The sequence below is a fragment of the Diuraphis noxia genome, unplaced genomic scaffold (genome assembly GCF_037042655.1).
Source record: "Diuraphis noxia isolate RWA-SAM2 unplaced genomic scaffold, SU_Dnox_SAM2 contig0002, whole genome shotgun sequence".
Taxonomy (NCBI): domain Eukaryota; kingdom Metazoa; phylum Arthropoda; class Insecta; order Hemiptera; family Aphididae; genus Diuraphis; species Diuraphis noxia.
In genome coordinates, this window is record NW_028301712.1 from 24,805,050 (window position 1) to 24,832,573 (window position 27,524).

The following is a 27,524-nucleotide window of genomic DNA, read 5'->3' on the forward strand; positions in this document are numbered from 1 at the left end:
CTTAGTGCGACGAACAACATAAATAAGCGAGTAAGTAGGTATCGCTCTGCTGTACATTAGGGGGTGGGGTGGGCTTCTGACTAGACTAGGTTAAATTTGAATGCAATGATAGGTATCATTGTATACGAAAAACGATTCTGAACGGAGATGATTTGTCAGTCTAGGATATATTATATTTAAATATTGTCATATATTCTATTTTGAAACAAATATTTTATTTTTCAATTAGGACGCATTTTGCATAAGGCATGGTTAATCAATTTTTCCAAAAACATTTAGTTATCATAATTCATATAATACCTTATATTATCATAGATAAACATATACCTGGTTTGAGGATAAATCATTGTCGTTATACGCGATTTCATAAACATTTAAAACTCAAACGCTCAAAGCATTTTTCCTATAATGACGCTTCAAATTTTCTCTATAGCTATTTGAAGCAAAACTTATGTAAAACTTAGTGTTGAATTTTTTAACCTTAGATACAAATACAAACAATTTTATGAATTTTGAACTACAAAATAATTTGCAAATATTCATGGTTTTGACGAATTTTTGTCAATATTTGAACTTCAAATGCTAATAAAAATTTAATTTGAATTTCCGGTTGACATTTTTTTTGTCGTGCCTATGTATTCTTATAATTTTTTAACCACTATAAGAATAACTTATGAGGAACTTTTTATTAAATTTTTAAGTATTCTGATTGGGCCAAAAAAGTTTTATCGGCACTTCAAAAAACAATTTTCAGAAAAATAGAAAATTTCAGTTGTCTATAAATATCTCAAAAAAAGTCAAAATATTTTGAAAATTAAATCATGTAAAGAAAATGCCAATTAACTAATAAAAATAAATAACTGATAAAAATAACAAGTATCCACGACTAATACTTTTCGAATAATAATAAATATTTAAAATCGTTTGAGGATAAATCGTTATTGTTACGCTATTTCGTAAAAATTTAAAATTTAAACGCACTTAAAGTTTTTCCTATACTGATGCTTCAAGTTATAGCAACTTGAAGGAAAACTTATGGAAAACAGTCCTGTATTTTTAATCCTTAGTTATAAACAAAAAAAATTTTATGATTTTTCAGCTTCAAAATTACTTGCAAATTTTCGCGTTTTCGACAGATTTCGTAAAAATTTGAACTATAAACGCTTATAAATAAAATTGTGTCTAACGATTTTTAATTTCTTTTAGCTACAATAAGAACAACTCTTAAGGAACCTTGTATTACATTTAAAAAAATTTTATCCAAAATTTTTTACCGACACTTCAAAAAAAAAAATTCTCATAAAAATCGAAAATTTCAGTGGTCTATAAATAACTCAAAGAAGTCAAAAATTAAACTGTATATAGATAACACTTACATAAACATTTGGTGAAAATTTCAAGTATTTACAGGGATTAGTTTTTGAATTACAACCATATAAAAAATCGATTTGGTCGAAAACTGGTTTTGCGTAAAAATTCCCGTTTTACTGTCACTTTTTTTTTGTTTTTCTCGATTTTTCTGAAAACTGTTGGAAAATGTTTACTTTTGACCTGTATAATGCATGGATATTCACTTTTCCATCGGAAACCACCCCCAATGTTTGAAATTGAAGCATTATTTCGACTAGTTATGCTGTACACAGACACAAAAAAAAACACACATAATTGTAAAATCAATACATTCATCACTCCGTTCAGAATCTAAAATGCACATAGCACTAACGATATAATCATACAGGTTCCTACACAATTTGTTACGACATGGGAAAGGAAAGGAAAACACGGTTCAACTTTGCTGGACACCTGGTTATTCGGGTATCATCGAAAATGAGATGGCCATTGAGGTAGCAAAAGATGCAATTACTAACTCTGTATAGCAACAGCAGTTCAACTCGTAACCAAACAAGATTTAAAACCCATAATAAAATTGCACTGTACGTCTGTACCAATAAGTGGCAGGCATAATGGAGTTTCGTGCGCACGAAACTCCATGAAATAAAGCAAGATGTGTTCATATGGACACATCCCACATATAACTTCCAAGAAGGTTTGAAGTTATCCAACTAGACTATGGATTGGCACACACTATAATCACTCATAGCCATCTAATGAGTAAAAATGACTCCCCAATATATCCAAGTAATATAAAAGATATCAGAAATTTTAAAATATGGTCTTTAAGACTACTTAAAAATTCTAACAATCGGAATTTGAATAAATGTTCTATTAAAGGAAAAATGGAGATGAGTATACTTAAAAAATGACCTTGACCTTGTATACATTATCATATACTTAAAGTATAAAACTATATTTTTATAGAAACCTTCATGATTCTGGGAACATTTTATAAATTATTATTATATATTTAAATATTTAATATTAGACTAAATAATGTTTATAATTCTACATATTTTTTTTTTTTTAATAATAAAGATGTTATGTAATTTATCATTTTGAGGGACCACATTTTACTGAGGAAAAAACTGTGGGTCAGTTAACCTCCTAAACCCCATCTAGGTCCACCCTTACAGCTAGTATTATTTTATTTATATGAGAATTGTTTTGCTTAAAATTATAATATTGTTGTCCTGACGTATATTTTTCATAGGTAGTGTATTGATTGCCTGAGAAATTATGATAAATCAAAGTTTTGTGTTTTAAGTGGTTTGGAGGTGTAAAAATTCTGAATACCTAAAAATCTAAAACTGTTTTCAGTCGTTTTTTTGCAATGGTTAGTGATGATACATTTTTTTTCTCAATCGTTCATTTAATTCAATTTTTATTACAAAAATTATGTGTTTTTGCTGTCTGTTATTTAAATTTGGAGTACTAAAAATGATTCAATTTAGGAGATCAGCATTATTTCTGATAAAATAAAGTAAATGAAGTAAGTACATCTGAAATGTAAAAATTACCAGTAGTTTTTGACTGTGCCTTAATTCTTAAAACTAAAAAATGAGAGAAAAATAAATGGTAAATTTTACGTGAAAGCAATTTTGAAAAAAATCGATTTTATTTGTTTGATGTTACTCAAAAACTATCGTATAACCGTAGACTCTTGAAATTTTACCAAATATAATATATGTTAACTTTTTTTTAGCTATATTATATCCTCAAGAAATTCAGAACTTTTCGAATTTTTTTAAAATAACTGTTGATAAAAACTTTTTTTTAAAAAGCTTAAAAATTCAAAGTAAGGGTCCTCAAAGATGCTTTAATAGTTGATCATAAATATCACAAATACATAGGTAATTTCATTTTGTATGTGCATTTCAATTTTTAAATCTTGACAAATTTCACCAAAATAACGAAAAATTACAATTAATTTATAGATAGAAATTGTAATAGAAAATTCTCAACAATGTTTTTCTACTTCAGTAAAAAAAAAACTCATGTTAAAGTTAGGTACGTTTATCGGCTTATCTATGATCTGGATGTAATTCTTCTGAATAAAATTATACAGGATAATTTCAAAGTTATAAATAATAATATGTGTTATTAAATTATAAAAATATCAGTTATGTTCCTATTTCCTAGTTCTTAATAATCATATTTTAAAAAAGGTATTTTTTATTTTATTATTATTTGGAAAATGTTTAAAATAAAATAAATAAGGTAGCTAAACAACATTTATCTATATGTATTATTTATAAAACAAAATATACATATTTTATTCTGTTAAATAAATAACTAGGTAAATTTATTAATTTTTTACCTTTTTATGAGTATATATTATAATATTCTTTACTTATAATACGGCAGTAAAAAAAAAACTTTACTGTACCTGTGTCTTTCTTGATTTGATGTATCCCAAGCGTTCGACAGAGTTTGGCATGACGGATAACTGTTCAAACTCAAAAGTTTTCTTCTCCCACCCGTTCTTTCTCGTAATTAAATCTTAACCGATCGACACTTCCAAGTACATTATCGCTCTGTATACTCAGAAATAACCAATATAAATTCTGGCGTCCCACAAGGGGGCATTCTATCGCAACTCTATTTAACATATTATATGTCGCTGATCAGCCCACCATGCCTCAAACCATGGTGGCTGATTATGCTATGCTGGCGATAAAGTAATTTTGTCTATTAGTAAAAATCCGATAACCACCTCATCAAACCTACAACTTCACCTCAATCTAATGATTAACTGGTACGACAAATGGCGACAATGGCGTATCAGAATAAACAAATCAAAACAAATCAAGTCACACTACATTTACTCTCAAAAAGGGTGTATGTCCAACTGTTACATAGAAAAACATCGAAATTCCCACATCAGATACAATAAAATACCTGAGACTCAATTTCGACAAACGACTAACGTGGAAAAATCATATACGAACCAAAAGACTGACTCAACGCCCGTATGCGCATGCTCAGCCCTCTAATATCGATAAATAATAATAACACCAATCTAAAAATCAAACTCCTAATTTACAAATCTCTCCTGAAATCTATTTTAACTTATGGCATACCACTCTGTGGTTCGTCAAAAAAATCCAACACCAGCAAAATCCAAGTATTCCAAAACCTAGCTCTTCGACGACTCTCCAATGCACCACCGTACGTCTCAAACCTAACATTACATAGCGATTTTCACATGAAAACCATCAATGAAGAAGTTCAATTTTTATACTCGCGCTTCCACATGCGACTTCTATCCCACCAAAATCCTCTTATCAAAAACCTCTCATTTCTAACTCTCCCAAGAAATCCAAAAAGCAGGCTAAAAATGGAATAGTGTCGTGACCTCCTACAATTACCATATACAATATACATATACCGTAAGTACGGGTTATTTTGCACCAGGCCACTCAACTTTGCACCAAAAATAATTTTTGTGTTTTATTGTTATCACTAATTATAAAATGATATCACTTGATTAATTTTTTTTTTAAATGAATCCTCACAATATTTACAACTAAGTACACACAATTCCGAACATCAATAATTAAAAAAAAAAAAAAAATATAAAGGGTGATTCTTTTATCAAACAACACTCATAATTTTAAAAACTATTGACTTTTTTCAAAATTTTAGTTCTATCTTGTTCTAAAACTATATATTTTATTAATATTTTCACCATTATATTTATCAGGTAAACCATTATCAACTTTTGATTTTCAAATGATAACCTATACTTAAAAATTCATAAGCTAAAAGGCTAGGTATTTTTTCAATAAATGTTCACGTTTAAATTTTCATTTTTTGTTAATTCGTTTACAAGATATAGCCTCCCAAAGTTGAGTGGTTTTGGGTGGTGTTTGTGTGTAATAGGTGTATGTTAGGTGGTATTTACACACAAACACCATTTGAGTGTTGTTTGATAAAAGAATCACTCTGTTTATATATATATATATATATATATATAAATAATAATTCATGCTAAGTGTTGTCAGTGGGCGGCTTCTTAACCAATTTCTCTCTCCCTGTCTTCTCTTAGCACATAAGTTTATTGTACATACTTGTATAGATTGTTTATTTCTAATAAATATAAATAAAAAAGATCCTATCTAATTTTTTCAATAAAATAAACATTCGTTGTACCAATATACTATATCAAATGATATAATTGGTAAGATGTTCATGTTTTGTTTGTAAGGATGTACTTATAACTTATACCAGTGTACCACACGAGTAAAACAAAATAATCTAAATATTGTTAACGAGTTATTTTAAGTGAAAGGCGAAACAGTAATATAAATGAGGTACCTACTGAGTTGGACAAACTTGTATTTAAAAGATTATTTAAATAAACATAATATATTAAAATAAAACTGTAAATAATAATACAGGCTACTTGAATAAAAAATAATTTTGAAAAATACTATGAATTCCTTTTGAAGAATTAGTAATTACAAAAAATGTAATTGTAATAAATAATAATGTAATATAAATGTGTTGTATTTGAAAAAACCCGTATTAAAATTATTATTTTAACAAATGTGTTCGAATAATGGTCGGATCGGAAAACCATCACCCGAAGAGGTAACATTTTTCATCGTGGCAATGTGCATACTGCATAATATTATTAATTTTTAATGAATAACATGTTATTAAATTAGGTTAACATTTTAAAATCATGCATCATTGTAAAATCAACACATCTCTTCAATTTAAATGGAATGAAGATTCTTGGAACTCGATCTCATTTGTCAAAATCGTGATAATTGCTAGATATTTTAGGATAATAAAATAACTTGACTACCAAAAAATTCTTTAAAAAATGAATTTTTAACTTTTGTTATAATAATTTTTTTCATAAGAAAACTAGTAGGTTATTTAGACCTGAAAAGGCCATAAATTTACGGCCTGGTCCGGTCCAACAATATTTTTTAGCTGTCTAGGCTATCAGGGGAGTGCTAATTCTGAAAAAACGATTACCTATTCTTCTATAGTAGGTACCATATTAAATAAACAATAATAGGTACATATGTATATATTAAATTAATATAATTTAATATTTGAAACATTTGAAATTTGCTTATAGCCAATTAAGCTGGTTATCAGCTTATGGCTTGTATTTGTTGTACCAAAAGTTATAATATGTGATCAATTATTCAATTATAATAAAATTAAAGGTGTTTATATTCTTCTTCTTAGGGTTAATCAACTAGTAATTACAATCCAATCCTCCAATAGTTACCCTTAAGAGCTATTATTGTTTTTTAGTCTGGTACTTCAACCAATAACTTATACATTATTATTCAGGTAGAAGGTAGATAGTTTTGACTTTTATGTAAAAACTGACTACTTTATTTATATAAATTAATGAAACAAAGCAAATGTACTTTATAATTTATAAAACACAACACATATGTACTTAAAGTAGTCAAAACAATATAAGAAATTATGTAGATAACAATATAAAAAAGTTGAATTCAAAATATTTTAGGAATAACAGATCTCATTGGATAACTGTAACATTTGTAAGACCGGTGTTTTGTGTAAATAGTTAGTCGCATAGAATGGAAAAAACCTATGAAGGTAAGCACATGGAACTATTAAATTAACCCTAGCTAATATGCAAAGAGCTTCAACTTCCCCATTTATGAGATTGGAATTGAAAATAATTCAGTATTCCTAGCATGGAAGAGTTGCTCACCTTCTGATATTGTGACATAATATGTTGATTTAATAGTTTTTTTTTTAAGACTGAATATGAATATACCTAATATATATTATACACTAATTTAAAATATTAGGTTAGGCATAGGGTAATGGAGTTCAGAAGGGCAAATTATCGAGGAACAATAAAATTAACTAATCATAATAATACTTAGGAACACACACAAAAAAATAAACAAAACTTTTTGTTATTCTAAAATTGTATTCTAAAACATTTATTTATAAATTATTTAGATATTTGATCCATTTCAAAGCGTAACTCTGCACTTAACATAATACAATACTGTACTGCCGATCATATAAAAATATTTAATACTATTGACATAAAAATAATAATGATAAAATTGAAGTTAAACACTTTAAACTTGCGTCAGTCTCAAAAATGTCTTTTATTTTGGAAACAATGAAAATTGTAATACATTTCAATATTCAATCTGTTCAACTATATTTGTACAAACTAAAAAAATAATTAAAGATTTCAAAATTTCAAAATTTAGATAGTTTAAAGACGACAATTTGTATTCTTATATAATAACACGGAATTCAATTTTTTTTTTCAAGAAAAAAAATCTAAATTAAACTATGACGAATAAGAAAAACAACAAAATAAATAATCTCACTCAAATAAACCTAAAATTATAAAATAATTTTAAATTAAACAATATAAATAAAGTTATTTAGTAATCATTTTTATGTTTTAAAGGTCAAAATTAATTTTGACAAATTTTTACAATATAGACTATTCACTGCAATATTGAAATTTGTTAGTAATAAACTGTTTTAAGTCTCTTAATTCAATTAGGTAAAGATTACCAGTCTATGATGACTTTTAAATTACAAAATTATATTTAATAAAAAAAAATATGTGTAACAAGATGAAAAATATGATTGCTATCCAATTAAGTTATAAAACAATAACTGGTATCTTATAGAAATAACAAATATAAAAAGGAGAAAAAAATATTATTTGGGAAAAAACGTATTAAGATAATACAATATATTATCTAATTTCTACTTTTTAAACACGATTGTTAGGACTGATCCACACACGATTATCTTTGGCATTAATGTCCTTCTTTTTATTATCTTCAATTTTCTTCCATAGGGTTGCTATCTTACTAGTGACTTCTTTTTTTTGACCAGATGTTGTCCTAACTGAGCACCCCGAACTTGTTGCTGATATGTTCGAATTTAAACTAGTATTGCTATTTGTCTTGGCCACTCCAACCATAGTCGGAAGACTACTGTTGCTACCAGCCCATTGATCAGCACTACTTTTTAAGCTACTATTACTAACTGAATTACGAACGCCACTAGATCGCATACTTGTAGTAGACTGTTTATTTGCTGGTGGCTTAACCAGATTTGGTACACTAGTATGTTTCTTGCCAGTAGATCCCGGAGTAGGTATACGAGATTCTTCTTTTACAAAAGTACCTTGTCTTTTAAGGGGAATCTGCTTTTTGATAGGTGTTGATTGTGAACTTTTAGAGGTAGTAGGAGATGGTTGAGGACTGCTTCGAGCTACTATCGGTATTCCAGACCCCCGTGATTTTTTCTTACCTCTAACAACCTTCACTTCAGAAGGCTTGACAATTCTAGCTGAAGCAACCCCAGTATTTGACTCATTCCCATCGGTGGAATAGCCATCAGTACCATCTGATGTGGTACTTTCATCAACGCGGTTTTCAATGTTTGATGTGAAATCATTATCTTTTGGTCGGGTTTGCACAATATTGGTTAAATCTAGATCAGCTAATGTACGAGTACGAAATCTATCCTTTTCAGATGATCTTTTAATTTGGAATTTTTCTTTTGGTGATCTTTTTTTTATGGCATCTTCAGAAGAATGAGAGTCTGATTCATTCAGAGGTGAAGATCTGGTTTCAGGCTCCATAGAGTTTTCTCTGCTGTCGTCAGAAGTTATTGTATAGGTATTATACCTGGAAATATATATTACAACTTCATAACTACATACTATTTTAAATAATCATTTATTTTTATTTATTTACCTGTCTTTCTTCATATTTCGTTTTTGTTTAGGTGTTAGCCGGCGTCTTATTTGAGCTGGACTTGAATGATTAGGATCTGAAGACATTTCAGATGATGGTAAATCATCCACCAAAGTTAAATCATCTACAGCTGTATAATACTGAGCACCAATCGACTGGTCAACTATTTCAGAACGTATACTTGATATACTGGTAATACTGTTTTCCATCTCAAAATCTGTAACTTCATCCATGTATGATGGAGGGTTAATATTCTCTATGTTCATACAACTTCCCAGTGAATCGTTTCTATCATTAGAAGTTTTTCTTTTTTTATCAAAACCACAACTAGATTGAACACTTGTTGTCATGGATAACAAACTATCCATGTCTGAAGGAGGTTTAATTGCGTCCAGATGTGTATCTTCAAAATCTATAGAAGATATGATACCTAAAAGAAACAAAAATACATGGTTCATAACATTAACTAACAAAAAAAATGTTAAATCTAATATTTTACCCATTTCTCCTTTATCCAATTTTATAAATTTTGGTTTAGAATCTTCTGCACTTAAGTAAGAGCTTGTGAGAGTAGTAAACGTTAATGTTTCATCATCTTTCCATGTGGATTCATCACTTTCATCATGTTTATATATAACCCCATCAATTATATCACCTGGTGTAATTGTACTCGTAGACTCACTAATTTCACTTTCAGATTTGGGCCCAAAAGATTTTTTATATTTGTTTAACACTGGTATTTCTCTTTTTTTATGAGTTGATCCTCTTTCAATGTTTCTTATACCTTGGCTAATACAACTATTTAATAAATCCTCTTCATTTTGTTCAAGTGTACCATTTGTCTCTTTTGATTTAATTTTTTGTATATTTGTCATGCCTGCTTCAATGCACTCATTTAACAAAGCTACTTGTTCATTATCCGACAAATCATCACTATTCTTTTTAAATGTTCTCTTGCTATTCCTAATTCCAGCAGCAATACACGATTCTAATAACTCTAGCTGTTGTTCATCAGTAAGATCACTGTCTGGTTTTTTGATTCTTTTCTTAACCGACATTTTAGATATGGCTGAATTATTAATACCTGTATCTATACACTGATTTAACAATTCTTGTTGTTCATCATCAGGCATTTCTTCATCAGTAATTTTTAAAGTTGTTATTTTTTCAATACCGGCATTTATACATTGATCTAATAAAGCGTTGTTGTCATCATCATCATCATCATCATCTTCAGACATGGGTTCACTGTTTAATGTACGGGCAGCATCATGTAGTGAATGAGATCGTGGTATTCTGTTATCACATTTACCAGAGTCATCCAATGAAAATTCACTATCTATGGAATCAGTTGACATTCGTTTATTAATAGCAGTTACAGGATCTAAAAATATGAAATGTTTCAAAAATTATAAAATGGAATGAAATGAAGAAATAAAATAAACTTACCATCTATTTCAGAAGAATTAATTGAATTTGACACATGTGAATCTGTTGAAGGAGAATCTAATACTAATGATCTGAAAAACATGATTAATTAAATTACAGGTCTTAAATTTAATGTTAAAGAATAATAGTAATTATACCTGGATAATGATATGTTTACTGAAGTAGGTATAGCAGAAGGTTGATTAAACTGAAGATTTAAATTTCCTAAAGGTCTGGCCGTTGCTTGATATAGACGTTTCTTGCCAACCTAAAAAATATCACAATTTAAAATGTATAATGTATAACATAAAAACTAATTTTGTCAAATAAGAGAACAATCAAATTCTAGTTATAAAGTATTTTAAAATTCAAAGAATTACAGTCAAAATATTTTTAAAGTATTATGTATATTATTAACAATGTGAAAATGTTGAAAAATTATTTAAACATCTCATACATTAAATATATTCAAATTAAACATGCACAACAACAACATTATTATCGTGTGTCTTAAATTTTTATATCATTCAAGACCTCCAATAACATGACTGATAAAAATGAGTATAGAAAAAATTATTTTAGCAAGTGATTACACCTCATGCTAGTAAAAGTGATTTTGGAAACAACACGTGAGGTTATAGGTTGAAAATGCTACATACTTTTGATAAGTATCAGTGTTATAATATACTTGCATACCTACAAATATCTCAATGTACACAAAAATTTAAGTTTTTTTTTACATCACAGTTTTTAATTAACCTTATCACAATACCTCTTTTATTCTGACACTGTGAAATGCTATAGTTAACATGCTTATCGTGATAAAAATTAAAAATAAAATAATCACTCCTTTTTATTAATATTCAAAATTTGTTAAAAATAGTTTTTGAAGAAAAAAAACATAAGTTATCACAAAAAATGATAACAGGTAAAACAATAACATCATTAATCGATGAAAACATAATATTTTAAATTAAAAAATCTAGAGCCAGTTCTTGGTTTCAATCTCTGACTAAACGATTATTCGATTATATAACACAAAAATATCCAAGTTATTCACAAATATTCTTTCAATAATAATTGTTATATAATATATTATTTTTTCAAGAAATATTGTTGAAATGTTTAAAATACAGAGAATTGAGATACATTAAGAATGAAACAAAATTATTAATCTAAAATACTATTTAAATCGATAAATAATTACCATTTTCATTGATTGACGAAGGATAACATTGGTTTCTGATCCATCTTCTGAAGGAGTCATCATTGATAAATCAGAATGTGAAGTAGCTGTACTTATGTTTGCTGGAGTTCCTTCTGTACAGAACCCAATTATTTCATCTCCCTAACAAAACCAAAAATATTACAACTAACCCCTTTTTTTATTTAATTGTTTAGTATAAATTATTGTGTTATACCTCATTTTCCGTTATTTTGTATTGTGAAAAACTAGATTCTGGGCATCTGTCTACTGCCTGGCTATTGCTTTGCACCATTACTGGAAGTCTAGATCTAAAAAAAAGCAACATTTTAAGCAATTACATTAAGATTATGTAAGTTATTTATGCCAACCTAGCATGAGGTATAAATCCTGGATTTTTATTTTGGAAGTACGGGCATGCGGAAGGTGGTGACTAGAAAAAAAAACACGATAATAATTAATTAATAATTATTTTAAATGTTCACAAGGTGTAACAAGTGATGAATCTTATTTACTCAGACAAGACCCATCACAAATGAACCAGCAAACTCAAGTGAAAGTTATTTACTGCATACAGATCAATAATTCTAACAGAAATCAATTATTCACGGACTCATGGTTGTTATTACTCAAATTATATTCAAAATTCCTAAACAGTTTTTCACTTTTATTTTACATAACATTTTTTTACTTACTTCGAGAAAACCGTCAGGATTTAACTGGAAACATGTTGACGTTTTATCAATAGATGTAGATTCATATTGCTTGTCATGCAATGCATTCCTATACAAATTATAATTAACTGTATTAATTTAAATCACTGATATTACTTAATAATATTTTAGTATAGGGTTGTAAATGCAAAAAAAATCATTATTGCACCAATAAATTCTTTTATACTACACTCAGAATTTAATTATTTATTCTTAAAATAAAAACTACTTTTAATAAAATAATATTGTATTCTCACATAGGATTTTTTTCTTCGTTCAATGATGGTAACATATTTTGACCTTGGATATATTGTAATTTGGTCTAACAATAACAAATAAAACTCAAAATTATCCAAGTTATTTCAATTTATTTAACACTTACTCCAGGAAGATCGTCATCAATGGTCAAGCTACTTAAGCTTGTACATTCTGAACCTTTGCCAGGCATTTTTTCTTCTTTAAAAATAGTCACACTATCTTCAAAAACACTTTCATCTTAAACAATGAACACAAATTTTAATTATCACTAATTCTTTTACATTGTTACTGAAAATTTTAATCTTATTTAGTATTAATACAGTTATTAATTTATTATTATTATTATTATTTTCTTCATTCACGGAGAAAGCTCCAGTTACAGAATAATTTTTAAATAATACATTGAGTAAGATATAAACTAATTCTATTGAATAACATCAGAATTCATTAAAATTTCAATTAAATTAAAAAAATTTCAATTTTTCTTTAGTTATGTAATCAAATCACATTTTCTTCAAATTTAAATCTAATTAATTAGTTTTAGCTTTAGGAGTATCATAAAGAAATAATATATGACCTAATTTAAGAACCTGCTATAACCCAATTAATAAAAACAACTCCAAAATATAAAACAATATATAGTTGTAAAAATATAGTAGTATATGTAGCCACCTAGATAACCAACTTTAAAGAGTTTAGCATTAAGCACCAATAATATTGTGAATTTATATAAAATAAAATGAACTAAATTCACAACATTCTGAGACAGGGGTTTGTTTTAAAGTGGTTTCCATTGATGGAACTTCATAAATTATTATAAATTATTTTATTATTCATTTTGAATTTTATAGCAACTTAGGATCACTCTAGATTGTTAAAATTAAACAAAACAACATGTATATATTATGGATCTAAGAATGTATATAATATAATTAACAACTGGATAACGTGAATGAAAATATGTAAATATATTTTTTAGAAATAATTGTGATAACATGCATTTTAGCAAGCTTTGTGGAATTTGTTTTCATGTTTATTTGGTCTATAGCTCCAGCTACACGTTTACGAGTTATTATAGTCCGGTTTAATGAGGTTTTACTGTATAAAAAATATTACAATTATAACATTGGTTGGTATACTGAACACACCAATAAAAATAAGGAGAATTCAAACAAGGAAACACAGAGCATTTTTTTATAATTGAGGTTTAAAATACATAAATTTACTTAAGAGGACGCTACACCCGCATGTGTTGTCTCTGTCTTACAAGTGCGTAACATTGCAAAATCTGTTTCACGCGGGAAAGAACCGAGAAACATAGTTATAACTAAGAAACAAAATTTTCACTACATAAAAAGGAGAATTTTGCCTGTGCAATATTGTTTTTATTTTTTCGATATCACTTATACAAAAAAAATTCTTAATGTTTTATAATACATTAATTTTGTGGTTTTTAAGCATGAATAACTTTTTTTGTAGTTCTGATATCGAAAAAATAAAAACGATATTGCACAGACAAAATTCTCCTTTTTATGTGGTGGAAATGTCGTTTCTTAGTTATAACTGTAGCTTTCTCGGTTCTTTCCTGCGCGAAACAGTTTTTGCAATGTTACGCACTTATAAGACGGAAACAACTCATGGGGGTGTAGCATACTCTTAAAGATATGATATTATCACCAATTTGCTTCAAACTTCACAAAATAATAATTTAAAAATTGACATTAAACTTACCTTTGAAACATGGAGGACTTGGCGGAACCGTTGGAGTTGGTGAATCTGGAATTTCACTTGGGGTAACTAAGCCGCTAGTGATGCGACTAAAAATTAAATTAAATTTAAAAAATAAATGATGACCAGTATAAAAATACAAAATTTAGTCATACCTGCACTCACTAACAGCAGAACTTCCAATATAACCTTCTTGTGGTTCACAACTTCCGAGAGAAGCAATAGAACTACTTCTCGAGAACATCAAAGGTGTTTCAAAAGTCACCATTTTACCTAAAATTAATAAAAATAACAAACATTTTATAAAACATTTTTTTATACAATAATACAAGTTCTTACCATCTTTTAATTCATTCTTAGGCTGCGCACTATCTGGTGTTTCGCCTCCAGAATTGGGTACAGTCATACTTTGTTCAGGAAGCTCAGTTTGAGATTCATTACGATTCTAAAAATAAATATAAAATAGAAATTAAGTTAATCTAAAGATATTTGATGTTATAAATTCACCAGTGGTCATATTGTACACTAATTATTTATTTATTTAATACTTTGTTTAATTATTGGTTCAATTAAAACCTTAAGGTTTAACAATTTAAAAATATATTATATTAAAATATATATTTTATCTACATTATAGTTTTTACTTGAATTACCTTGTCATCCATGCCACATTTTCTTAAATCTGTATATGATGCTGCATTAGAAAAATTGTAGGGAGTACCTTCAGTACAATAAGTCTGTGTTGTATCGCCGGTTAATACTTTTTCACCATTATCATCATCCTCACATAACAAACTATAGTTAGTTGCTTCATCTAGTGAAGTCTCAGCATATCCATTGGAAGATTTTTTGACTTTCTCTTCAAAACTGATATTATTTTCTAATCTCTGAACAGAATCTTCAGAACATACTATAGAAGGTTCAAATTTTTCATTTTCGATTTCAGAAGTCATATTGTTTTTGTTAATTGTAATAATATCATAAGACTGCTGTGAGATTTCAGCCAAATTTAAATTTGGTTTCCTAAAATAAAATTATCAATCAAAATCAATTTCAAGTTGAAACATACTAATCAAAAACAACATACATAGTAATTTTTAGATCATCACCATCTGATTGTATAGTTTGTATATCTTTATTAAAATTCTTTAAATATGTATTGCTAGAAATAGCAGAAGTACTTTTAATTGAATTATCTTCAAGATTTACATTCAGATCTAAATAAAAGTATTATAATACAAAATCTGTTTTCATATTATTATGTATAATATTTTTATCATTTTAGCAAACCTTGATCCGTATTATATGCAGGCATAGCATTCATAAGATTATTAAGTGCAGCTGACGATCCAGTCGCAATCATCTTATGTTTGGAATGAATTAGTGACCGTAGCATAGGTATAATTCCCAAATTTATCATTGTTGTTTGATCACGAATATTACGTGCAGATAAATTCCAAATAGTACCACATGCATTACTCACAATTGTTAAACTTGGAGACTGTAGCTGTTGCATTAACATTTCAAGTACATTATGACGTCTCAAAATATCACTGTTGAAAAATGTACAGAATAAATTACATTATTATTTAATATTATGAATAAAATAATTATTAATTACCGATATTCTTCATGAGATGCTATAACACATGAAATATTCCTCAATATTCCTCCAGCATTTTCTATTATTGTAACTGATTTAAAAGAACTTGTTCCACTTAATGTTTTAATCAGAAATTCAATAGCTCCTTCAACTTTGCATATTTCTTCCTACATAAAAAAAATATTATCCAGTATTAAGATATTTAACAATTTTATACATCTATTATTGTATTATTTAGCATACTTTGTTTTCAGGTGAGTGAGCTGAGAAATTCCAAAGAGCAGACAAAAATGATTTCATTGTTGTTTCTTTATTTGCTTTCATTGAGGCTTCCATTAACGCTTTAACTGCACCTATATCACGCAAAATTTCTTTACTATGTGGATCAGCTCTCCATGATAAATTTCGTAAAACACTTGCTGTGACCTATAAAAAAATCATGAGTTATACACAATTCAGTAAAATATATATCATTTATATTTATTTATTTTCCAATGATACCTGTCTAAGGTCTTCACACTGTATTTGTAACTGTAATATTAAAACTTTGAGGAATTGTTTAAAAGAACATAAAAGTGTTTTTGTATTGGCATCACCAAACGTTAAATTAGTTAGAGCCATGCCAGCATATCGCCTTAGGGTTACACATTCTGAATTAGATTCTAAATCTGATTCGCTGCCATGAACTTCGTGATCAACTTGAATCAGTCTAGTAACAGTATAAATTGCACCTTAAAAAAAAAAAAAAAATGTTACTTATTCAAATATATTATTACATGCATTAAATATATACCTAATAAACACATTGCAAATCGATGTTGACTGTCAAAAGATAACTTCATTAATGCTGCAATAGCAGTGATGGGATGCTTGCTAATATCCAATTGTTTAAGTACAACAACTGGTGTATCACAGTATTCTCTCATGCTTTCCAATAACTTGTAAACACGAGACTCTCGACGACCTTGTTTTTCATCTTGATTAAAAGTTACAATATTTTTCAATGCTTGGCTAGCATTGTGACGAACTACAATATCGGCATTCATATCATGGACAATTTGCACAAGCAATGGAACACAGCCTATCAACATAATATAATGTTAATTAAGATATTTTAACAACATTTTAATTCAAATAATTATAAGTACATTATTATAATACACAAAATGCAATTAAATTATAAAATACTTTACCAGTTTGTCTCATTGCTGCACAACAATCAGGTGATTTGCTCATAGCCAAAAGAACAGAGACTGACTGATATGAAGATTGTATTGAATTGTTGTTTTCCAATAATGACAAGAGATTATAAACAATTTCTACTTTAGCGCCTAACTGTTGTTGGCTACTAGATCTCATTGATAAACCTTTTTCACATTCTAAAGATGAAGTTTGAGATCGTAATAAAGACGAGTCAGAAGACAAGTTTGTGGGTCCTACACTATGCCACATATTAAATTTTTTGTCAGCTAAGGTGCCAGGAGGTGTAGGTAAACAGCCCTTAAATAAAAAAAACAGCAATTTTTTTAAATATAAATTCAAAATAGTCTCAGGTCTTTTCATGCTAATTCTTCTCAACTTACATCTGGAGACATTTTAGCTTCATCTTCTTCTTTATCTTCAGCCATAGATCTTTTTTCTTTATCTACATGTTGATTCTACAAACAAATAAAATGTATTAACAAAGCACATACCATATAATATGCTTTTATTTTATAATCAATTCTTCTCGTGCTAACCTCATTTATGATCCTGAGGTGACTGTTATTATTGTAAGAATGTTTAGTACTATTTTTATTATCATAAAATGGCTGTGTGAATGACCGATTATTAGCTTGTCTATTGTCTTCAATATTACATGGTGAAAAATACTGATATTGAGTATTAGATATAGAATGTCTGAAGTAATATTAAAATATTGAAAATAATTTGAAATAAATTAAATTGTAATTGTGCAAATTTTTAACTAAAAGACAAAGTTTTGCAAACTTACTTGCTTGATAAAGCATTATTATTTTGTCCATCACTATAATCTTTTTTACCATAACTAAGATTTTCTGAGATTTGATAATTATTATTATTTCGAACATGTTCATTATCATTTTTAGTAGTAGTACTCCAGCGAGTTCTAGGAGGATTAGATAGTGACCTCACATGATCTAAGCTAGACGATGGAAGTACACGATAAGAACGAGAAGATGAGGATGAACGAACAGGAAGTCTAGATTGCCGATCAGAATGCATTATTTCAAGTCTACAATTTAAATGATAAAAATAAATCCAATAACTTTATTTTAATGTAATAAAACTGTTGTAAAAAAATGTTATGAATAATGACATAAAATAGTATTTGCAGTAGACTGTCAAGGTATATTGCGTATAAGAGTTTTCTATATTGTGATCAATATTGTAACTAGGGTGAATTGAAGGGGAGTGGCAATCAGCTGTGTGTACTGTGTGGTTATGGTGAATTTTACCCCCAGAGAGAGACACTTCTTTTTGTTTTTCACAACATTGGCATAATAAATTATTTTGTTTACAAGACCATACTTTTTTAACAGCCAAAGAAAATAGAGTGGTCTTGATATGTGATTACAAATTATTTAGTTTTTAGAAAAACTAAAAGTGATAGATATAATTAAATAGTTGAGCTTGGTGGTTAAATTTATATTTTTATTATTTTTAGTTGTTATATAATTTGAAGATTACACTCATGTCAAAGTGAAACATTAATTTTTTTTTTATTCTTATTATACAAAATTGTTTTAAAATATTAAACAAAAAATATGCAAAAATTACTTAATATGACTAATGTTGAAAGTTTTTTTTAATTATTTTAAGATGTTATTTACAATTTCAACAATTAAGTGTTTACTAAAACAACAATATTTAAAAGTAATAATAAAAGATTTGTTGTGTTATATAGACTCAGTAGTGCTATAGGAGTAATGAGTATAGCAGTTATATGTTATTAACTTAGGAATTTAACTTTAAAATATTATAATTTACTCAGATAGGTTTAATAGTAACTCCAGGTATTTAAGAACATTTTCAATCAACCGATTTAATTCTGGGAATGGAAGTCTTAGTTGTAAACCATAGCTCTACAGGATTAAATCAAACTGATAATGAATTAATAAGTAGTAAGATTGAAAGATAGCATATGTTTAATTTGAGAAATAGCTGGAGTTACAAAGCAGATATAACTAATTGATGGTTCAAATGGAATTATCACAATAGGCTGTTTTTATTTGATATAATTTTAAAGATTGAGATGCATTTACAATAAAATTAATGCTGAGTGAAATAAAAGGGCTGTATAAATACAGTGTCCCACGGAGATCTGACATGCTGACAAATGAAATAACTTTTGTTCTAATCAATATAAAAAAAAAATTTTTTATATACAATTCATATACATTTGCGCTACATTTTTTATTTTTAACACTAAAAATAAAAACTTAAAAATTGATTAAAAAAAATCCCGAAACATTTAATATAGCCAATTTGTAAATCTTATTTTGAGAAAAATTTATATGGCAAAAATAATTATTTAAATCAAATAGCTGATTTTTTACAATTTTTTTAAATATCAATATTCTCATTATGTAAATTACGATCTAGTTGATGTTAGAAAAATTATAATTTCAAAAAATATAATTTTGCCTAGGTGCACATGGTATTTAAAAATGTTCATATTTCATATAAAATATTTAAAAAAAAAATTATATTTTTTGAAATTATAATGTTATAACATAAACTAAATCGTAATTTACATAATGAGAATATTGATATTTAAAAAAATTGTAAAAAATCAGCTATTTGATTTAAATAATTTTTTATTAAATGTTTCGGAATTTTTTTTTTATCAATTTTTAAGTTTTTATTTTTAGTGTTAAAAATAAAAAATGTAGCGCAAATGTATATGAATTGTATATAAAAATTTTTTTTTAAATATAGATTAGAACAAAAGTTATTTCATTTGTCAGAATGTCAGATTTCTGTATAACACCCACTACAAAATATTTTTTATTGTTATTTAATGGTTGGCTGAGTTTAGGATGATGGCATTAATATCAAAAACAATATATAAGTATTATTTTAATGATGGTAATTTCCTGACAAGCCTATACGATTTTTTAGAAAATATGACTTAAACATTAAATGAAACAGTTGATGACAATTTGTAAAAACCTAGATCAGAGATTCTCAAACTTTTCACAGTATAACCTATTTTGGAAAGTGTTTCACAATGTCCTTGATACATGTATTGTAAGCTGTTAACATTGCGGATAATGATCATTGATAAAACTTAACTCAAAGATATAAGTACATAGCTCAAATGTTAAATGGAAAATACTTTACCATGTTATAATTGAAATTAAACATAAAGTATAAGTTTTATATAAATATAATAAATTAAAACAAATATAAAATTGTTTCAAAGCTTCTCACGGCTTCTCAACAATATTATAGTTTGGAAACTTCTGAACTAAATCACCTTGTTAAACATTCTTACATAAAACAAGTCAAACTAAATAATTTGTGTACTACTATAAATTAAATAAATAAAACTAAACATTTTTTACCTGTTCAGTACTAGTTTTGTTTTCTAGGGAGAGAGTCATTTTTGAAGACATATTTCTTGATGGCATTCCTCCGTTTAAATCTACTAAGTACATTAAGTTTTAAGAAATGTATCAATGTAATGTCTTTGGAATTTTTTTTTCTTAAGTCACTATTATCTATTTAAATAATAAATTATACCTGGAGGTAAATGTTGAGCTAATAATGGTGTATTTAATTGCCTTTGAAGTTGTTTGGTTTCTTGATTAAGACTGCGCACTGTTTCTAACAGCTCTTCATAGCTGGAAACTGGAAGTGTCATATCTCATAACTATAAAATAGTGTTTTAACTGAAACACAAAAATATTTAATTAATTTAAATATATAATATATACTTTAATGATTAATTTGAGCAGTAAAAACCATATTGTTATTTATAATTTATAGTTACATTACAAAATGTATTTTTGTTATACATATTTCTGTAAATAATGTACCTATGCTATTTCAAGGACAAGATGATTTCATGGTCTAAAGCTTATATGTTTATTTCATTTATATTTTAATTTTATATAACTCAATTTTTAAAGCATTAAAATATAAACTATTATTATTCAAAAAAATTATTCTAAAAAGTATACTCAAGGTTTATTAAATATACCAAGTGAAGAGTATAGGTAGTAATTCAAATCCATATAAGGATAGTAACTGCATACTCTAACATAGGTCAATCTTTATATGTATATATTATACATTAAAAAAAACAACAGAAATTATTATTTAGTTTTAAATAAGTAAACAAAATATGTATCATTAGTATAATAGGTATACAAATGAAACAATCTGTTTGAATTTTATCTTAACTGCAATGATGAATATAGTTATTGAATGGAATATAATCCTATCTTACAATTTTAAACTAATTGATTTTATCAGCAAAATATATAATTAAAAGAATCATTTATAAAAAAAGTATAATTTAACAATTTGATATTCTTTATCATAGTCAACAGTATAGAATTTATACTAAGGTGAAATGTTTATAATGTATAGCATCATATTATAATGGAATGCCCAAGGAACATTCAGGACAAAGAGTCATTGATTTATTGTGGTTAATATGTATTCATTGTAAAAGAAGCAAAGAAAAATAGTTGTATTATGATTAGCTAACCTATAAACATGTCATACAATATAAGAATATTATAACAAAGCCTACTTTTTTTTTTGTATAATCTCTACTTGAACAAAATATTTGATTGTACAAGCATTATTTACATAATACATATGCAGTAGAACAAATTAAACGATAATATCACCTATAATTTTAAATTAAAAAGTTAAGTTTCACTTCAAGACTAATATTTTCCTAGAAAATACTTTTAGAATTTTAGGCTATTGTTCCCATCCAACCTAAAAAGGTACCTGTTGGCTTCAATATAGTATGTTTCAAATAAAGGTTTCCACATTTTTTAAACCTCCACCTAATTTTTGTTTTGTTTATACATCTAATTTACTAGTTGTTCTATGTAGGTACATTGTACAGGATACAAATTGTATAAATAATGTTTATAATAACAGTCGGAAGACTGTCAATTATCATTGAAGTTATAATCCAACATTTTTTATAGAAATTTGATACAAAAACTTCTTTAGAATATTTTAAACGAACTAACATTTAAGAATACTGTAGACAAATATATTATGTAAAACAAAATTCAATAATAGGTATTGTATAGTGAAAAAATTATATAAGTCAACTACCTCTGTTTATAATTAATGTAAGTGTAGCCTTGTTATATTATAATCAGTACCTTATGACTTTATGAGTTAAGAGTATGTAAATGTTAGGTACATAAACTACAAATGAACACCAATTATAATCACCATTCTAGATGACGCACTTAAACGAAATTGTTAATTAGTTGAAAAAATAATAATAATAGGTACTGATTTAACAAAACTAAATAGATTGTACATAATAAATTGTATGAATAGTATTTTTAGATGGTAAACAAGAAAAAAATTCCATACTTAGATATTAAAATATTACAACACAAAAATTGTTTGGATATTAAATTTTTCGAAATATTACCTTCATATTATTAGTGTGCATTACACTGGTCCAAGTGTCCAACAAAAAACCTAATCGACAAAATTTGATTAACATCAAAGGAAATTATTTGTTTATCAACCAATAACAAACCACTGTCTTATGTAATACCAGTTTGTAATACCTAGTAGCAAATTAATTGACAAAATAAGAAACATATTAGACTATAAGATGTAAACAAACAAATCTGTTTAGAATGGGGAACACCGTAGCAGATAAGCCAACACAACTTTAGAAAAATGTACCTATACAATATTGTAAATGTCAATTATAATTTTCTGATGGTCCAACTACTCCCAGTTTGGTTTTTAAAACAGTCGAAATTACTATTAAAATATTTTTGAAAATTTAAACAAGTAATCTTTCACCTATGCGAGGAAATCGATCCGGAGTCCAATTCGACCACTAGCAACCAATGTGGCAATGTGCCGGGTGGAAATCGAGTTTCGTGATGCTCAACCTTCAATTGTTGCAAGTAATCGTTTTCTTGGTGAGAAGTTCTCGCTCGAAGAACCTTTCAAGATCTTCCGTAGTAAAGTACCGAAAACGAACACGGGAGTGACCAAGTACGAGAGTGATGGAGTGCACTTAGCACTTGTCACTAGGCGTCACCGGAGTGAGGTGCGAGAGGAGCTGGCACTGACTGTCGGCTGCTGCCTGCTAGTAGACAGCAGTGAGCTACTGACTAGTGACACGACGACGCCGAGTACCCCCCGAATGTTTGTACGACACCATACACGAGTGTCGGGTACTCACTTCTAACAATTTCTTACTTCTTTCAATTATTGACCTCGTGAAGCGCGGCTCATGTGTTGACAGCAGTTATGTTGGCAACGAAATTCCGTAACGTTTTGGATTTATAATTTTCACGGTCAAACAATTCAAATATTGTCATTTTATTTAGTCAAACCTTGTAATTCGTATTGGAATCAGAGAACGGCTTATCAGTTATCACGAGAAATGATCAGATGATCTAAATAAACATGTTTTTCTGAGTTACGATTACACATACAGACATAGAATACAGATGAACAATGAACATTGAACCATCAGATATAAATACAATGACATATAAATATATCATATTGTTATATTTTTAAGCATACGAGAACACACTCGACGCACCTATTATTTTTTATCGGATTCGATTCTTACAATTTTTAAGGAGTTCAATATAGGCAATTTTTAAGTAATTTTAACCAATTTTTATGTAATAAGGAAAAAGTGCAATGTGCAGCGGGCTTTGTGAATGTGTGTAGAGTAAGTGATCAGAAGTTTAGCGACTGATTATTAATTATAAAATTCCTTACATGCGCATGCATAATTCATACAATATCGCTTACAGCAATAACATATTTGAATTTGTCATAAAATTTACTTGAAAACGACTGTCTTACATTTTTAACTAAGTTTTAAACTTCAATACCTATTATTAATATTTTTAAATTCTTAGTATTCAAAATGTATAAATGATTTCTTGCAGTCAACTTCCAAAGAAGGTTTCCATCAACCTCTAAATTCAAAAAAGACCATTGTATAATTGAAATTTCGTGCACGATCGTTCGGACTAACTCATATAGGCAAATACTAGATACACAGTTGATACAATCCATTACAACACGTTTATGCTGAAACACCTTTTATCTAAAACTACGATACAGGTCTGAATTTTATTCAGAAAGAAAAATACACATCATAACTTTAATATGACACTTCTTTGAAAGACCACTATAGGAAACAGATATTAGATACATAGTAAAGTTATTGTCTACCATTTAAGTTTTGCAATGACGATGGTAGCTGGGCTATTTCCGATCAAAACAAAGAAAAGCAAAATATGCACTAGACATTTAGGAAAAAATCTTCCAGTAACGTTATAATATCAGCTCTACCCGAGTCATCAAGTTTGGTCTGAACTCTTTCGTTTCAGCGTGAGCCACGAGAAGATAGGTACCTCGGAAGAGTCACCGTGAGGAATAAAACTGCCTCAGCCCGAGATGGTGCGATAGGCCCGCTTAGAACTAAGAACCTTCTAAGCTCTAGCAATGAAGTTCCGATGCCTTCATGGTTGATCTTTCAGCTCATGTCTGAACTTCGATATGTTTAGAAGTACCTACTATAAAAACAAATAGGAGCATTTTTCTGATTAAAAAAAAAAATCACCTAAAACACTTACATTATTTTTACTAACACTAATACAAATAGGTAGGTAATAAGTAATGACAGTCTAATGCATCATTTATATACAGGCAGTGGCGCCGAACCCTATATACAGGTGGGGCGACCGCCCCACCTTTAAAAGTGGGTGGGTGGGTCGTAGGTTCCAGGTGGTTAGGGTGGTCGTGGGTGTGGATGAGAGATGTTGTGATACATAAAACGCTTTCACTACCTATAGTAAGTTATAAGTATAAAGTTAGAAAAAGTTTATGACCTTTTACGTTGCGAAAGAGTAAGTAGTGGGGTCATCTGGGTGCAGGGGTGGGTCGTGGGTATTAATTTTTGTACTTTGCCCCACCTATAAAAATTGAGTTCGGCGCCACTGTATACAGGTATAATGCCTACTTGTATTGAGTAAACTGGGATGTGAACTCGGGGAACCCCGAACCCGTATACTCTTGAAATCTTAAAACCTGGACGGTACAAATCTGAAATTTAATTTACAAATCTAGATGGTAAATAGTGTATAGTTATTATTTAAACGGTACAAACCTGGAAGGCTGGACCGTAAAAATGTGAACCATACATACTAATTGGATTACATGTTTTAAGGGGCATGTATGGGCAAAACAAAATACACACTGTTGTCATTTGTATATTACTGTAATTCAGGGGTCAGGAACCTTTTCGTAGGAAAGAGCCATTTTTTTTAAAAAGTTACTAAACCAAACTTTTTTTAGTCATAGGACATAGGTATAGAATTTCGCTGTTTTTTAAAATAAAATTTATACTTTATGGTTTTCGATATACTGATGCATTTTTCAAAGAGCCACAAGTTCTCAATCCTTGCTATAGGTAATAACACAATTTATTTTGCGACTTCGACATCGACACTTCGTAGAATAGTAATGAAAACTTTTATATCATATTATAGTCTTTTGTTATTAATAATATGCAACTTTTACACAGGTTTCTCCTTTAGATAGGACTTCAAGGAGCAAAAAAAAAATCTAAATAAAATTATGTTATAGTTTAAAATGGAGACTACGTCCTAATCTAATTTTAAAACCCAAGCAATTTTTTTTATTCATAGCTTTAAGTGGCAACTAATACAATTTACAATTAGGCAATATTAGACAACAAATTAAATTAAATTAAAATACAAAGATAATATTATATAAAGCCACCATCCAAAATAAACTTAATGATTTGAATGGTGAAGATGTAATTATTATTGAGAATGGAGTAGAGATTAAAGCGGCTATTGAGAGATGATCTAATGCATGTGATGTAGTCCTAAAAAAATCATGGGTACACGCCTTAATCATTGTAAAAAATAATTTGGGAGGCTACGCCCCCTAAACACCCCACCATTATTCAGTACTCGTACAATCCTACATCTATTTGTCTATATAATATACAATAGAACCTCATAAATTATGATTGATATATTTTAACCTCATTTTCTGAATACAGGTAAACAAGGATCCAAGATATCTTAAATCATGGGTAAACGTAAACCCAATCAGCTGATCGAGATTCGCTTCTATATTGTTCACGGCATGGACCAAGGTTAATATAATGGCTATGGCTATTCCTGATGTTACTTGTTCATATATGTTGATTGCAAAATCCACTATTGTTCCTCTACAGCTCATGTCCTCTATTTCCTCCGATTATCCTGTCCTACTCATGACGTCTGCATTTGGATCTATGATACCTTATGAATTTGTGGCTTTTATTCCAAAGCCCTTAATGCATGCTTACTACATTCACCAATATGAATTTACAAAGATTGTGTCACAGAAATCTCCTAGTGATCATTCTAGTATGATTTCTAATGTTATTATGTACACAGATGCTGCAATGAAGGGTTCAATTCTTACTGATGCTGTAAAGTTAGAGTTTCTGGCTGGATAGGGAATAATTATCAAAAAGAACCAAAAGTATATGGTGTCAAATGCTGTAAAAAATTCAGCTAAAATATGGGAAGATGATTATGTGAATATAACAGACTAGTGGAAACAAGCAGAAGTGTTGAGCAAAATATCAATAAAAAACCAAAAGGACAAAGCCTCGAATGTCAAATAAAGTAAAATATTTTATATTTAATTAATTTAATTTAATTTCTTCAAGTGTTGGTATTTGGTATATTTCCCTAACTATATTTTTATTAAGCTCCCTGGGATCTAAACAAACTCTTAAACTTTTGTCTGGTTTTACAATTATTACTATAGGACTTTGCCATTCTCTCAGTTCTTTACACTTTTCAATAATTTTTAATTCACACATTTTATGTAATGTTTCTTTTAATTTATTTACTATTTTATAAGGTACTCTTCTTAGTGGGGAGACTTTAGGATTAGCATCATCTTTAACTTTTATAGAAATTTTTTCTGGAAACTTTCCTAAACCATTAAATATATCATTATACTTTTTTTTAAATACATCTTTTTCTGTATTACAACTTCTAATTTCATTTACTTCTTTAATTTCATAATTTAGTCTTACACAATCATTTAATCCTAGTATCCGTAAATCATTAAAATTAACTACTTCAAAATAGGTAGTTATTTCATTCTTAGAGTTTTTTAAATTTACTTTAACTTTT

General features: G+C 28.1%; 1 protein-coding gene across 6 annotated transcripts; it reads right to left on the bottom strand.

Moving 5' to 3' along the window:
• Positions 1–7,313: 7,313 nt before the first annotated feature.
• LOC107163228 (uncharacterized) lies at positions 7,314–23,699 on the bottom strand. 6 transcript variants are annotated; one of them, XM_089220537.1, is made up of 27 exons: positions 23,125–23,472; positions 22,739–22,788; positions 20,845–20,993; positions 20,667–20,749; positions 17,661–17,735; positions 17,271–17,577; positions 16,871–17,158; positions 16,579–16,808; positions 16,321–16,503; positions 16,096–16,244; positions 15,765–16,027; positions 15,562–15,691; positions 15,128–15,497; positions 14,814–14,919; positions 14,630–14,747; positions 14,478–14,563; positions 12,871–12,983; positions 12,746–12,810; positions 12,471–12,558; positions 12,147–12,208; positions 11,993–12,086; positions 11,779–11,919; positions 10,730–10,839; positions 10,593–10,663; positions 9,643–10,527; positions 9,144–9,573; positions 7,314–9,074 (listed from the first exon to the last, which is right to left on the bottom strand). In XM_089220537.1, exons 3-27 carry the CDS (start codon positions 20,963–20,965, stop codon positions 8,150–8,152), a joined length of 5,493 nt encoding a protein of 1,830 aa, XP_089076663.1. In that variant the 5' UTR covers positions 20,966–20,993; positions 22,739–22,788; positions 23,125–23,472; the 3' UTR covers positions 7,314–8,149. The 6 variants fall into 6 exon arrangements, with proteins under 6 accessions (XP_089076663.1, XP_015366018.2, XP_015366017.2 ...); XM_015510532.2 differs by lacking the exons at positions 22,739–22,788; positions 23,125–23,472 and adding an exon at positions 23,530–23,699; XM_015510531.2 differs by lacking the exons at positions 22,739–22,788; positions 23,125–23,472 and adding an exon at positions 23,513–23,699.
• Positions 23,700–27,524: the final 3,825 nt, after the last annotated feature.

Excerpts from the sequence above, each read along its gene's own strand:
- LOC107163228 (XM_015510529.2), bottom strand. The coding sequence starts at position 18,321 with ATGCATTCTGATCGGCAATCTAGACTTCCTGTTCGTTCATCCTCATCT. Across the intron at positions 17,159-17,270 it reads TGCAGCAATGAGACAAACTG|GCTGTGTTCCATTGCTTGTG; the intron begins GTAAAGTATTTT and ends TTATGTTGATAG. Across the intron at positions 16,245-16,320 it reads CTCACTCACCTGAAAACAAA|GAAGAAATATGCAAAGTTGA; the intron begins GTATGCTAAATA and ends TTTTTTATGTAG.